General features: G+C 38.7%; 1 protein-coding gene across 1 annotated transcript; it reads left to right on the top strand.

Annotated features, from left to right (window-relative positions):
• Window positions 1-2,535: 2,535 nt before the first annotated feature.
• On the top strand, window positions 2,536-3,000 carry LOC121530427 (uncharacterized mitochondrial protein AtMg00820-like). Its single transcript, XM_041819522.1, has one exon. The coding sequence runs from the start codon at window positions 2,536-2,538 to the stop codon at window positions 2,998-3,000; it is 465 nt and encodes a 154-aa protein (XP_041675456.1).
• Window positions 3,001-15,213: the final 12,213 nt, after the last annotated feature.

A 15,213-nucleotide genomic window follows, 5' to 3' on the forward strand; every position in this document is an offset into this window, starting at 1 on the left:
TTTTTCTTTCTTTGAAAAATGTATGGTTTGTTCCCAATATAATGAAGAACCTGTTTTCAGTTTTGGCTGCCCAAGACAATAATCCAAGTAGTCGTTTTGAGTCGTCAGCAACCGAGTGCACCCTCAAAATAAACGACAAGATTGTCCTCGTTGGAGCCAGAGAAGTTGGAGGAACACTCTACAGAGCAGCGATCGAGCCCATACTTCCAGAACGAAACGTCGATGTCAACGTCGCAACTTCAGGAACTTCAATTCTCCAACTCTACCACGAGAGGTGGGGACATCAGGACAAGAATCACATCAAGGACATGCTCAAAAGAGAAATGGGCATTCAAATCAAGATTGAGAGTAGCTTTTGCGAGCCTTGCATCCTTGGAAAGGCACATCGATTGCCATTTGGAACGAGGAAACCAGCGATGAAGCCAGGGGAACTGATGTCAGGCGATTTTTGCGGCCCATTTATTTGGATCATTTCACCAGGTTTCGATACGGGTACATCGTCAAGCAGAAGTCAGAGGTCAAGGACGTGCTGCGACACATGGTTTCTCACGCCGAGCAACAAAAGCACACAATTCGGGAATTCCTGAGCGACAATGGAGGAGAATTCGACTGTGCAGGAGTAAGAGAAACTCTTCAGGAAGCTGGTATAACTTTTCGACTCACCGCTTCCTATACTCCAGAACAAAACGGTGGTGTCGAGAGAGAGAATCGAACGATAGTCGAAATGGCAAGAACTTTCAAGTATTCTAATACAGAAATAAAATTTCCAGAAGCAATTTGGGCCGAGTTGGTCAGCACAGCAGTCTACGTTCTCAATAGGACGGGCAAATCTTCATTGAAGGGTTTGAGCCCTTACCAACTTTGGCTGGGCAAGAAACCAAGAATCAAACACCTTCGAATTGTAGGATCGACGTGCTATGTTCACATTCCATGCCAAAAAAAAAAAGATGGACGAAAAAGCTGAAAAGGGGTACCTGGTGGGTTACGACGGGGTGAGAGAAATTCTTATTTCTCACGAAGGAAAAAAGGTAGTCAGGGGGAAGGGAAAATAAAAAAGAAAATTAAAAAATTTGAAACACGACCCACTTTTATTTTTTAATTTAAAAAAGGGGAAAAAAAAAAGAAGAAAGAAAAAGAGGAGCCCCCAAAGGGGAAAAAAAAGGGGAAAAAAAAAAAAAAAAAAACAAAAAAAAAAAAAAAAAAAAAAAAAAAAAAAAAAAAAAAAAAAAAAAAAAAAAAAAAAAAAAAAAAAGGGAGATGAATGAAAAAAAAAGAAAAAAAAAAAGAAAAGACTGGTAGACGGGGAGAGAATTGTTTCTTACCGGAGAAAAAAAAGTGTGGTGGGGAAAGAAAAAAAAAAAAAAAAAAATAATAAAAAAGAACCCACCTTTCAAAATTTTAAAAACAAAAAAGATAAAAAAAAAAAAGGAAAAAAAAAGAAGGACCGGAAAAAAGAGGAAGAAAACCCCAAAAAAAAAAAAAAAAAAAAAAAAAACACAACAAAAAAAAGAAAAAAAAGAAAAAAAAAAAAAAAAAAAAAAAAAAAAAAAAAAAAAAAAAATAAAGGGGGTTAAGGGAAAATTAGAAGATGAAGAAACCGGAAAATAAAAAAAAAAAACAGATTCCTTCCATGAAGCCATCAACAGCAACGTCGAGTGGAAAAAGGCAATGGACAGGGGAAATTGATTCCTTACATCAGAATGAAACTTGGGACTTGACAAGACTCCCCAGAAGATCGAAAGTACTTCCGTGCAAGTGGGTCTATCGAGTCAAAACCCACAACGACGGAAGTATCGACAAATACAAAGATCGCTTGGTCATCAAAGGATTCGCCCAGAGACGAGGGATTGATTACGACCAAACTTTTAGCTCTGTCGCAAGAATGGAAACAATCCGCTCAGTGTTGAGCGTTGCAGCCAAAAATAATATGTTTTTGGTCCAGTTTGACGTCTCGACAGCTTTTCTATCACGACGTCTCGACAGCTTTTCTTTTCAACTTTCAAGTATTCTAATACAGAAATAAAATTTCCAGAAGCAATTTGGGCCGAGTTGGTCAGCACAGCAGTCTACGTTCTCAATAGGACGGGCCAATCTTCATTGAAGGGTTTGAGCCCTTACCAACTTTGGCTGGGCAAGAATCCAAGAATCAAACACCTTCGAATTGTAGGATCGACGTGCTATGTTCACATTCCATGCCAAAAAAGAAAAAAGATGGACGAAAAAGCTGAAAAGGGGTACCTGGTGGGTTACGACGGCGATGAGAGATATCGTATTTACTTACCAGAGAAGCACAAAGTAGTCGTGTCGAGGGACGTAAAATTTCAAGAGAAATTCAGCAATTGTGAACCAGGCGTCGACCTACATTTTCAAGATTTTGAATCCAAGGACGTCGTAGAAAATAAGGAAGAAGAAGACGTGAGCTTGCACCAGAGCGAGGACGAAGACACACTTCAGGAGCAAGACTTGAAAGAAGACACAGCCGAAACAGGAAGCGAAAGCAGTTACGAAAGCAGTTAAGAAAACAACAAGAGAAAAATGCAATCAATGCGGTTGAGGGATCGTTCGAAGTTGAAGAGACCGGAGCATCTGGATGACTACGTAGCAGCAGCCGGGAATTTTGTGCTGGAGAGTCCAGATTCCTTCCATGAAGCCATCAACAGCAACGTCGAGTGGAAAAAGGCAATGGACAGGGAAATTGATTCCTTACATCAGAATGAAACTTGGGACTTGACAAGACTCCCCAGAAGATCGAAAGTACTTCCGTGCAAGTGGGTCTATCGAGTCAAAACCCACAACGACGGAAGTATCGACAAATACAAAGATCGCTTGGTCATCAAAGGATTCGCCCAGAGACGAGGGATTGATTACGACCAAACTTTTAGCTCTGTCGCAAGAATGGAAACAATCCGCTCAGTATTGAGCGTTGCAGCCAAAAATAATATGTTTTTGGTCCAGTTTGACGTCTCGACAGCTTTTCTATACGGTGAATTGGACGACTAGGAGATTTACATGCAACAACCTGAGGGATACGAGCAAGGACAGGGGCTTGTTTGCAGATTGAAGAAGAGTCTCTACAGGCTTAAGCAAGGGCCGAGATGTTGGCAAGAACGCTTCGGAGGTTTCCTGCGGAAACACAATTTCAAAGTCAGCGAGGCAGATCCATGTCTCTACATCAGGGAAAGAAATGGCAAAAAGATTCTACTCGTTGTTTACGTAGATGACGGACTCTCCGCAGCAACAGATTCGCAAGATTTGGAAGAATTTTTGGACGAGCTAAAATCAGAGTTCAAAATTGTTTCAAGCAAGGCTGAGTGCTTCTTGGGACATGAAATCAAGAAACAAGAAAATGGACTAAAAATAAGTCAACAAGGGTATGCCACAAGGATTTTGGAGCGATTCAGATTCACGGATTGCAAAGCTGTTTCAACCCCACTTCTCAAGAATTTGGAAATTACGACAGCAGGGAAAGAATCAGAGACGACTGCCTCATGCTTGGAACTAGGCCAGACTTGGCTTTCAGCATCGGATTTCTTTCAAGAACGCTTGAAAATCCTGCAAAAGAAAACATTGTTCAAGTGAAGAGGGTTTTCCGTTACATTTGCGGTACAATCAACGTTGGGATAGTCCATCGGAAACAAAAGAAGGGAATCCTCGAATGCTACAGCGACGCTGACTTTGGTGGCTGTACTAAGACCGGAAGATCTACATCAGGGATCTTCATCATGTTTGCTTCAGGAGCCATATCATGGAAAAGTCAAAGGCAGGCTATGGTGGCCATTTCTACTACTGAGGCTGAGATCGTAGCAGCAAATGAAGCTGCAAAAGAAATAATTTGGCTAAAGAGATTGTTCCAGGAAATCGACAGATTGGACCGAGCCCCGATTCTCCAGGTCGATAATGCTGCTGCCATGAGACTGGCCCCGAATTCCATCGCAGGACCAAGCACATAGCCAACAAGCATTTCTTTATCAGGGGAAAGAATTGCTGAGGGAAAATTTGGGATCGAACAAATCCCGACTGAGGAACAACTCGCTGATATGATGACGAAGCTGATCCTCAATACTCGTCTCCGGATTCTTTGCAACAGGATTGGACTCTTCTGAAGGAGAAAAAACACCATTTATTTTTACTTTATATAGTCATGAGTCATAAGTTTAGAATTTTGAATTCTCACAAGGGAAAGTGTTGAAGATAAATGTTTCTAATTCAAATTTACCCGCCAAGTCAGAGGGCCCTTAAAATATCATATCGATAGTACGATAGTATTGAATCATAAACAAATAACTAATCATAACCTAAAAAGCTGTTGAAGAGGGTGAATAAACACGCGGTTGAGTTTTCAATAAATATTGTTTATTTACTGGCCTAAATAACAAATAAATAAAAGTTATAATAATAAGGACTTAAGTAAAAAATGAAGCGCCAGGACATGATTTAATCTCCCCTAAAATGAATGTAGAATTGCCGAACTGTGCAGTAAATCTTCTTACCACGATATTTAACAGCATGATGAAATTAGGCTATTATCCGCAGCATTGGAAAAAGTCTGTCATCACTGTATGAAATGTTTATATGGCAGGATCACCATGAAATATATATCAAATTTGTTGTACTTGGTTTATTCTTTATTTCAGGGAGCAGCAGTGGTGCCGCTCCAAGGCTTGAATTGATTATGTCTTTACAATATTCTTATAAGTCTAATTAAGGCTAAGTCTCGTTGCTGCGCTGGCAGGCGGCGCAGGCGGCGGCAGAGAGATGGCTATCTATGTACTTATGTATATAAGCAAGTTAACACTCCTTAGGGGTATCAAACAGTCGGTAGAAATCTTGGGTGATTCTTGGATCACCCTAGTCTTTCTAGATGCCGACTCAGCATACCCGCCTTTGGTGGCCGTGCCTGGATCCCATTGGTTCCCGGTATGGTGAGTTATGCTCAGTTTGCGATCGTCAGCATTTCCCACTGTCATGTGGTCGGGCTGCCGACTAAGCACTCTACTGCTAAGTTCCTCAGTTCTGTTTTATAATCATTTGAATAAAGAGCATTTAGCTCCGTCTTATTATTTGCATTTGCCCACTGAGCTTAAGGCCAAGGGTATAGGGGGGCAGTCACCCTCTCGACATAAACTTTATTTTACACTTCATCAACCCTACCGGTGGCACACCATCAGCGGCTACCAATTCTCACCTATCTTGAACCGCTACTACTCATCAATCACCCTACCGGTTGCCCCCTCATCATCGGCCGGATCTGGAACAGCCTTACCACCAGGCAACCGACTAAAAGATAACTAACATATGCCCTCTTATGTGAGGAGCACGAGGGGTAAGCACATGCGGTCCGTTCATGCAATTATGCCGACGCTAGCACTTTCTGCGAGTGGCCTAAGCCATAGCGATCGGTTCATATTTCGGCCAGTTGGGGTTTATGACCGGTACCATGAATTATGTAAACACTGCAACAAAGTGTTACAGTGCGTACCCTTTAAGAACTCGGTACAGTGGGTATTCAATATTAGTGCATACTACATTTCCCTACTTTTGAAAAATAACGTAATATTATGAAGTTATTTTAATAATAATATTTAGTTAGTAAAAAATTGTGTGTGTAACTATGCATGGCCATACTAAGTACAATTTATGAAATAAAGATTTTTAATCTATCTTTATGAACTGTTTGTTTCTTATTTTTATTATTTGTTATTACTATGTTATCTCTATTTCCTATTTCCGTTACTTTATACGGACCTATATATTTAGGATCTAACTTATGACCTTTCTCGTTTTTAAGTAAAACTTGATCGCGTACTGATATACCTATATCTCTTACTTTCTGATCATATAGTAGTTTATTTCTATTCTTATTTGCTTCTAACATAACTCTAGCTCTTTTATAAGCTACCTCTAATCTATATTTACTCTCCTTAGCATAGTCATCTATATTATATATTGTTTCTACGCTATCTATGCTATTAAAGTGTTTCGGTAAATTACTTGTTTTACCAAATACTAGCTCATATGGACAATAAATATGTGCCATAGAGGGGGTCGTGTTGAAACAAAAGACAAAATATTGAAGCCATACGTCCCAATCAGTTTTATCAGCCGATATGTAAGATCGTATGTACTCATTAAAATGTATGACTTCTCTTTTGTTCCAACTGTCTGGTGGTGGTGTGATGTAGATGTTATTGTTTTCAAATATTTGCATAAGTCATTTATAATTGAATTTTTGTATTCTGTTCCCATGTCCGTAATGAACGTCTTCATGGGACCGTACTTCAGAATAAATGATTCGAAAATTGCTTTAGCGACAGTATTTGTGTTTTTATTTGCAACTGTTATGGCAACTTGATATTTTGTTAAATCACATATTAACGTGACTACATATTCAATGCAATTTTCCGATTTTGGTAGTGGACCAACAGTGTCCACTATTACTCTGTCGAAAGCGTTTATTGGTGTATCAGTTATTGTTAAAGGAGTCTTTGTAAGCGATGTAATTTTTGACTTCTGACATTTATGACATTTCCTTACGTACTCAGTTATATCTTTAGACATACCTTTCCAGTAATAGTGTCTTCTTACTTTGTAAGTAAGTAATATTCCTGCCATGTTTAAATAAACATAACATATCTTTTACATGCAATGCCACTACTTTACGTACTTCGTCATTGTTTATGACCGCGTATACGTTGGGCCTAGAAGCTTTTTCAATAGTTTGCTTAGGCAATTCTATTTCTTTATTTGCATCCGTTATTATGCAAAACTCTTTGCTGAAATCTGGGTATTATAATAAGTTCGGTTTTATTAATGCCGATTTAAGATGTTCGAAGGCATTCTGGTAATGAATTGTCCATTCGAATTTAACATTTTTTTTACATAATATTGTTGTGTGACGAGAATATTCGGCAAAATTTTATTTTTTATTTTATTTTTATTTTATTTTTTTTTTTATTTTATGAAACGTCTATAACAACAATTTTGGTAATTTGGCCGAAGCGAACGGACGTGTTTTTTTCTACTCTCGTTAACTTTGTTGGCTATTTACGAATATACGCTTAAACCGATACGAATTTCTTTGTATAAATAAAACCTTCAGCCGTTTGCCTTCCGCGCAGTGAACTAAACTGTGTAGCTTTTGTTTCTTTTGTTTAAACTCTCAATTTACTTAAATTATTTTCACATTCTCCTATTTCTCGTCTTTCGCGATAAACGGTTCCTCTCCCGCTCGCGTCTCTCTCGTGTTGTTTATCTATACCTTATCTTGATTTCAATCTACTCCCCCGCTCCCTCACACCTTTCATAGTGTGCACATCTAAAACTTATCTTGTTTTTATTCTTCTTTTTCTGTTCTCGCACAGTGGGCTTTTATCGATTAAATAGTGCTTAAAAATAAAAATTATAAATCATTATGTCTGAAATTGTCTGCTACTTAAAATCTTGTAACAAAATAATTACAACTAACCAGCCAAGCGTTTTGTGTTGGCTTTGTGATAATATGGTTCATGCCAAATGTGCCAATTTCCGTGCCACCGTATCGGATGTTTTGGCCCGAGGCGATTCCGGCTTACATTACATTACATTTGCTGTGAAAGTTGTCGGGGGACTCAAAGGGAAATGAGATCTTTTATGCGGCAGACAAAAACTGGTTTTCGTGAGGTGCTCGGCGCTTTTCGTAAAGCCAACGATTTGCTCACGGCGCTGGACACCCAATTTAATAATGTCCAATTGTTAAATGAGTCTCCAAAGCGTAAAAAATCAAACTCTTGTGTGCCGCAGATCACTAGTTCCCTTCTCGCTCCCACTTCTTACCTTCAGAATACTGAAGTGTCGCCGCAGCTGTTTGGAACGCCTTTGGCCAACACTCCGGTGAGTACGAAAAATTCGGCATCCGAATTTTCTGGACATGATGGTAGGAAATCGTTAGATAGCTTGTCTGCTTCAAGGCTCCTGGCTCCTACAGAGCCAACCTCCATTAACATCAACCCACCCGATACACTGCAGGGGAATTTCGTGCCCGGACTACCGGCGTGCACTGGCGGTGCAGTATCAGAACCTGCTACACCAAAGCCCCTAAAGGTAATCCTACCTGAGAAACATATATTTGTTTTCCGGCTTTCCGAGGATACGTCTGAGTCAGACGTATTGGCATACATACAAGCCAGAACGAAAGCCGACATTAAGGTGGATAACATAACTAAATTTAAATATCATTATAACAGAATAGTATCATCATTTGAGATTCGCGTCCCCTCGGTGGAATTTGACAAAATGTGCTCAACCAAGTTCTGGCCGAAACACATTTTCGTCCAAGAACATCGACCGGGACATAAAAAAAAGAACATTAATCGACCCGCGGCGGTAAAACTCCCTCAAATAAAAGCCATTGAGCAAACCCTCGCAAAAAACTAACATAGTCTCTCATTCTTTCCTATCAGAACACAAGGGGGTTGCGTACTAAGCTTCCTACTTTGTTTTCTGAGAGCTTTTCTTTTGCATCCCAAATAATTGTTTTTACCGAAACATGGCTGGTTTCGGAAATTCTTAGCTCTGAAATGAGGGACTGGGTAATTCTTGATAACGTCGTATTTTTTGTCAGCTGGCAAGATTCCTTTATTAGTGCATTTATGTCCCAGAAAAGTGACTTTATGCATAAAAAATGAGCATTTTTCAGGATGTAACTTAAGGTTGTATTCCCTACATTTCTCAAAAACATAAGTTAAGTTTTTAAGCATATGTTTTTCGGAACAACCTATAACTATTAAGTCATCCATATAAAACAATGCTTGTGAAGGTTCTAATCCAGAGAATGCAATAGTCATCCTCTGAAAAGAATTAGGCGCTATTTTTAAACCGAAAGGTAATCGTGTGAGACGATACGAGCCATTGCTCGTTGAAAATGACGTTATATTTCGTGAACTTTTTTCAAGTTCAATTTGATGAAAGCCAGACATTAAGTCCAGACATGAGAAATATTTTGCTCTTCCTAGTTGATCCAAAATATCATCAATTCTAGGTAGCGGGAATTTATCCGACAACAGTTTTTTATTAATCTGTCGATAGTCAATTACTAATCGCCATTTTTTCGTATCAGATCCGGGGAGTGATTTCTTTGGAACTAATAACAGTGGGCTATTATAGGCTGATTTATTATTTTTATTTTTTATTTTATTATTTTTATTTTATTGTCTATTAGTTTTTGTACCTGTATGTTAATTTCATCCTTTTGACTATGTGGACTTCTATAATTTTTTATGTAAGCCGGTTCTTCATCTTTCAACCTAAGCTTTTGCGTGTAGAAATTGTTTGTAGTTATTGATTCGGTTTCGAGTCCGAATATATCACTGTACTGTGTGCATAAATCAGTTAATTTTTGCTTGAAGTGGGGTGGAAAATTTTTGGATAATTGAGTTGAACAGTTTCTTCTCTATTTTCTGGATTGTTCGAACTATGTCATAGTTAGAAAGTGGTTCATATTTTAAACTGTGAATATTTACTATTTGGCCAGTACTGGTTGTATTCAGTAATCGGACAAATGCATTTTTGGTTGTTGCGACTGTGTTCGCAACATAAATGCCATGTTGAATTTTTTGATTAGGTATTAGTATACTTTCTTCATCTGATGATAGATGAATCTCTCGGACTACTTCAGATCTTGCTGGTAGAATTATGGAATTATTACCAGAACTGTATGTTATAGGAACATAAATTGGAAAATTCAAATTATTTGGTCTTAGGATAAACCAATCTTCATTATGATTGAAGTCTCGTTGACCATTGAATTTCTTTATGAAATCAATGCCTATTATTCCATCACATGGTATTGCGAAATGCAAATCTACTATATGAAAATCGTGTGGAATTATATATTTATCTGTCTGTATCTCGAGGGAAGTTAAGCCTTTTGATTGAATTAGCTCTTGGCCTATGCCCTGAATGTTTATTTTATTATCTTTCTGAATATCACGAAGGCTATCAGAATTTTCTTTTAAAATTGATATGTCTGGACCAGTGTCAATTAAGAATACAAGTTTTCTGTTGGTTTCTGTATTTGTAAAGTTTACAAATATATTAAGACTAAGATTGATGGTGTGAACATTGTGGTTTACTGTTGAGTATCTGAAGGGTGAGAGTTTCCCGAATTACTCTGGGCAATTCTCACAGAATTGTTTGTATTATTGTTATTTTGGCCTCGATTCGAGTTGCCACGGCCTCTTGAGTTCCCTATATGTTGGCCTCGTCCATTACTGTTATAGTTGGAACTGCTGTAGTTGTTGTAATTATTATTACGACTACTATAGTTTCCTCTCAAGTTTCCACGTCCGCGGTTTCCACCACACTGTGAATAATTTTTGAAATAAAGGACCGTATTAGGTTGTCCAGTTGCTTCCGTGCAACTGTTCACGAACTTGGATATGGCATCATTCATTGTGTTGAAGGTGCCAGCCTGCATGATAAGTTTTACCTTATCAATTGCGCAGTTCTTAGTCATTGCCTTGACGGCATACTGAGTGGAATAATTCCTTGCCAATTCTAGTGATAGTCCGTCTGATATGTATGCTCCTTCTAAAGCTTTCGACATAGTAAGTTTGTTTAAATCTTCCTCTTCTATTTTGGCGTATACCTCTTCTAATTCTAATTCGTTTGTTTCAGCTGATTCTGGGTCAGGTGCAGTATCTACTGCTATGGGAGTGTTTAGCACATTCGGTATTACTATTACTAAACTGAATTTTTGTTTAACCGATATTAAATTAGATCGTAGTCGTATCAGAAGTTTAGATACCTGAGACAAATGATCTTGATTCAATCTCTCCCTGTGACCATGTATTAGTATTCGCGCTTCGTTAAAGTTCTCTACTAATATCTCAACATGTTTTCTAACTGTGTTCTTCTGGATTGGTCTATTCTGGGTTAGTGACTTATACGATTTGTCAAAATTTGCTTTGATATTATTTATTTCTTTGTACAATTCATTCCAGTTCATTATATCATGGGCATTGTGCTTAGTTTAGCCATTTTTTTTTTAAATTATATTTGTATACAAGTATTTTTATTTTATTTTTATTTATTACATATATATTGTATGTTTAAACAATGTTGCCTATATTTTATCCAGGTCATTAGCCCGGCTCATATTCTTTAAACATCTATTGTGCAGCTTATATATTTTATAAAACAAATTTCCGCACATTATGACAACAATGATTATTAAAAGTATATGTATCCAATATTTTTTTTTTTAATTCAATATTTATTTACAATCTGTCTTGTGACAATAAGTAAATTTTATAACTAATATTTTACAGGACAGAAGTAGCAGACTTCCAGTGAAACCTGCTATTAAATATAACATCTTGTTTACTTAAATTAGCCTATCAGGGAGATCAAGAACGTGAAATCTTTTAAGTCTTCTATATGTTGAACTATTGTCTACTAGGCCTAGGGCTAAATTATTCATATGATTGTGAAGTCTGTCTGTATATTTCCTACTGTATTTGTTAATTTCTTCTTTTATTGTTGGAATGTTTAGGTCTCTGTGGATGTTTGCATTGCTTACATAAAATGGAGCATCGACAATTTTTCGCAATGTTTTCGACTGGTAGCGCTGAAGTATATCAATATTTGAGTTGCTAGCTGTTCCCCAGAGCTGGATAGCGTAGGTCCAAACAGGCTTCAGAATGGTTTTGTAGAGGAGAATTTTATTTTCCAAAGAGGCTGCAGATTTTTTATTAAGTAGCCAGGACATTTTCAGTGTTTTTATTCTGAGCTATTGACATTTCGCTTTTATGTGGGGTTTCCATGTTAGTCTGCGGTCGAGGTGCATGCCAAGATACTTCACACATGAATCTTGTGGAATGGCTGAGCCATAAAGTGTCACGTTTGGGCAGTTTCCTGGTCTTAATGCAAATGTTATTTGGACAGACTTCAGGGAGTTGATTTTAATTTTCCAGCGAAGAAACCAGGATGCAATAATATTGAGCTCACTTTGCAACAGTTGAGAAGCTTCGTCTCGACATGAACTTGTTGCCAGGATAGATGTATCGTCAGGATATGTTGCAATGGTTCAATTATTTGTTACTGGCATATCTGCCGTGTATAGGGTGTAAAGGACTGGTCCTAATACACTCCCTTGTGGAACGCCTGCGTTTATGAGAATTAGTGTTGACGTTTCATTTCTCTGCTGCACGTAGAAGCATCTTTTGGACAAATAGGATTTCAGTAATAGATAATATGGGGCAGGTAACCATTTCTTAATCTTGTAGAGTAATCCCTTGTGCCAAACACGATCAAACGCTTGTTGAACATCTAGGAACGCAGCAGTACAATATTTTTTGTTCTCAAGCGCAGATACAATTTCATTGGTGACCCTATGACATTGCTCAGTGGTGCCGTGACCTTTTCTGAATCCGAATTGGTATTCAGGAATGATGGAAAGTTCGTCCAAAATTGGCAACATCCTCTTCAATAGTATTTTTTTCAAACACTTTCGAGAATATTGTCAACAGACTAATGGGACGGTAAGATGATAGTTCTGATTCTGTCTTATTTGGCTTGAGGATCATGATGATTTCTGCACATTTCCATTGACTTGGGAAATGGTCTAACCTGAGCATGGCGTTAAACACTAGCGTAAGAAACCGTATACAATTTAATGGTAGATTTTTGAGAGTGATGCCGTCTATCTTGTCCGGGCCTGGCGATTTTTTATTACTCAAGCATTTAATTTCTGTCACGACTTCGTCAAAATGGATTCTTTTAATTGGCAAGCTCATTTGACAGGGTGACCCAAGAAAGTTTTCTACTTCAGCTTCCGTTATAGAAATGTCGTTAGGCTGGAATACAGAGTGCAGGTGTTGTGCAAATGCCTCAGCTTGTTCATCATCGGATCTACACCAAATTCCATTGTTTTTGCGGATGATTGTGTTTCTTTTGCATGGTCTCTTCAGATATTTAGTGGCTCTCCACAGATTGTACTCTTTGTTGCTAGAATTGGGGTCTAAATTTCTCAGATATGCCGCTAGAGATTCATTTCTTAGGTTAGACAATAATTGTTTAAGCTCAGATGCCGCTCTATTATATAATCTTTTGTCAGCAGGATAGCGAGTTTCTTGCCAACGTTTCCTCAGGTTCCTTTTGAGTTTAATCTTTTCCCGAATTTCAGTTGAAAGATACAATTGGTTTGATTGTTGGTTTCTTTGGCTGTGATTCGTATTTAAGTAGCTCGCTTTGTGAATTGCAGTTGTGAAAAACTCCACAGCATAATCTATGTCCTCTCCTGTATTTAACGAAATGTCTACGTTTATGGCTTCTTCTAGGTAACTTTTAAACCCGAGAATGTCTGTGGAAGCAGAGATGACTCTATAGGGCTTGTCGAGCATTTGAGCTATTGTGCTATATGTCGCTATTATCGGCGAGTGATCTGAGTTAAGATCAAAACTTTCCATTAGGCGCATGTGTGTTTGAGGGATACCAGAAAATACTACGAAGTCAATCAAGTCTGGAGTTTTTCGCATATCCGTTGGCCAGTATGTGACTTACCAGTAGAGAGAGTTGATATATTATTGTTTCGTATGCATTTGTACAACTCGGATCCCTTTGGGTTTTTGAGTCTGGAGCCCCAGTATGGGTGTTTGGCATTGAAGTCGCCTCCAACAATAAACTTTGTCCCCAGTCCTTGAAAAAAGTTTTTGAAATCGAGCTCTTTTATTGTGAATCTTGGTGGGAGGTAAATTGCTGAGATTGAAACATCTGCGTGCATGCATTTAATCAGAAATGTGGCAGCCTGCATAGCATTTTCCCTAGTGCTGTCCATGATTTTAAATTTTAGACCCTTCTTAACAATAATTGCTGCGCCTGCATGGGCTCTATCAGACGGATGATCAGCTCTTATTGTGTCATATCCGACTACTCTAAAAAATGATTTACTGGAGAAATGCGTTTCAGAAACAAGCATGATGTCGATTGAATTTGTTTTTAAAAATAAAGATATCTCATTGACATGGTTGGAAAGCCCATTGGCGTTCCAGATTCCTAAGTTTAGACTTATTTGCATAATTTATTAAGCAGTAACATTATCATGTTAAGTAAATTATTTGTAAGTTCAAATTGTTTTTCTAAGAGATGCTCTATTCTTTCTAAAGAGGTATTCGTACTAGTAGCATTATTTCCTGCATATGCATCGCAGTGCAATCAAAAAAAATATGCAACGCAGTGCATGGGTTAATCCTGCGTCCTCTGCTGCGATGTTTCTTTTGATGCTCTTTCCGGTCCGCGTCAGCTGGTCGTCGCCGGCTTGGCTATGCTGACGCTCCCCCGAAGGCGCAGGTGGCGGTCATGCCTCCCACGCTTTGTATCTGCTGCTGTCGTCCTGGGCCTATGGGCTCAGGCGGTGCCGGTGCTGGCTTCGCACAGGCAACTTCTCCCATGGAGGTGTAAGGGGCGGATGACCACTCACACTAGTTGTTTTTTCCTGTGCATGTGTATTTACAGAGCACACTGCCTAGTGGCCCTAGGCAGTCGGCGGGGCAGCGGTCCTTCCTCCTCGGTAGTTCCTTAGGTGATGGAGGTTTAGTATTTTTTTGGTTTATTAATTTTGTAACTGGGTGAATTGGGATTGGTGTCTTGGGACTTTTATAACTTGACTTCAGAAAGTCAAGTTCACTTTGCAGCTTTACAGCTCTGGCCCATGGCGGGGGTGGTATGTTTGTATATAATAGCCACTTCAAGTGTGCTATTTTTTTTGTATTTTATTTTTTATACCAGCCCGACCCATCACACTCTACTCACTCAGATTTAATTTTTATTTATATATTCCGAAGATTGCGGGATCGCAGGAGACACACGCCATAACACCTCTTTTTCAACTTCGAGCTCTCCCGGTCGACAGCCTCGTGGTATCCGTGGTAGAGTGAGGACACTTGGTTTTATTTCATAATTTTCATAATACTTTCTTTGATTGCTGGAGCAGCCTTAATGCCGCGTTCATGCAATTATGCCGACGCTAGCACTTTCTGCGAGTGGCCTAAGCCATAGCGATCGGTTCATATTTCGGCCAGTTGGGGTTTATGACCGGGAACATGAATTATGTAAACACTGCAACAAAAGTGTTACAGTGCGTACCCGTTAAGAACTCGGTACAGTGGGTATTCAATATTAGTGCATACTACAGATTCACATAGCTGGAAAGTCTCTCAAGTCTCAGCCTTCATCAGC

This window comes from Drosophila eugracilis, unplaced genomic scaffold, assembly GCF_018153835.1.
Source record: "Drosophila eugracilis isolate 14026-0451.02 unplaced genomic scaffold, ASM1815383v1 contig_1555, whole genome shotgun sequence".
In the NCBI taxonomy this organism is placed as follows: Eukaryota; Metazoa; Arthropoda; class Insecta; order Diptera; family Drosophilidae; genus Drosophila; species Drosophila eugracilis.

Bases quoted from the DNA above. Each gene is read 5' to 3' on its own strand.
- LOC121530427 (XM_041819522.1), top strand. From the start codon at position 2,536: ATGCAATCAATGCGGTTGAGGGATCGTTCGAAGTTGAAGAGACCGGAG.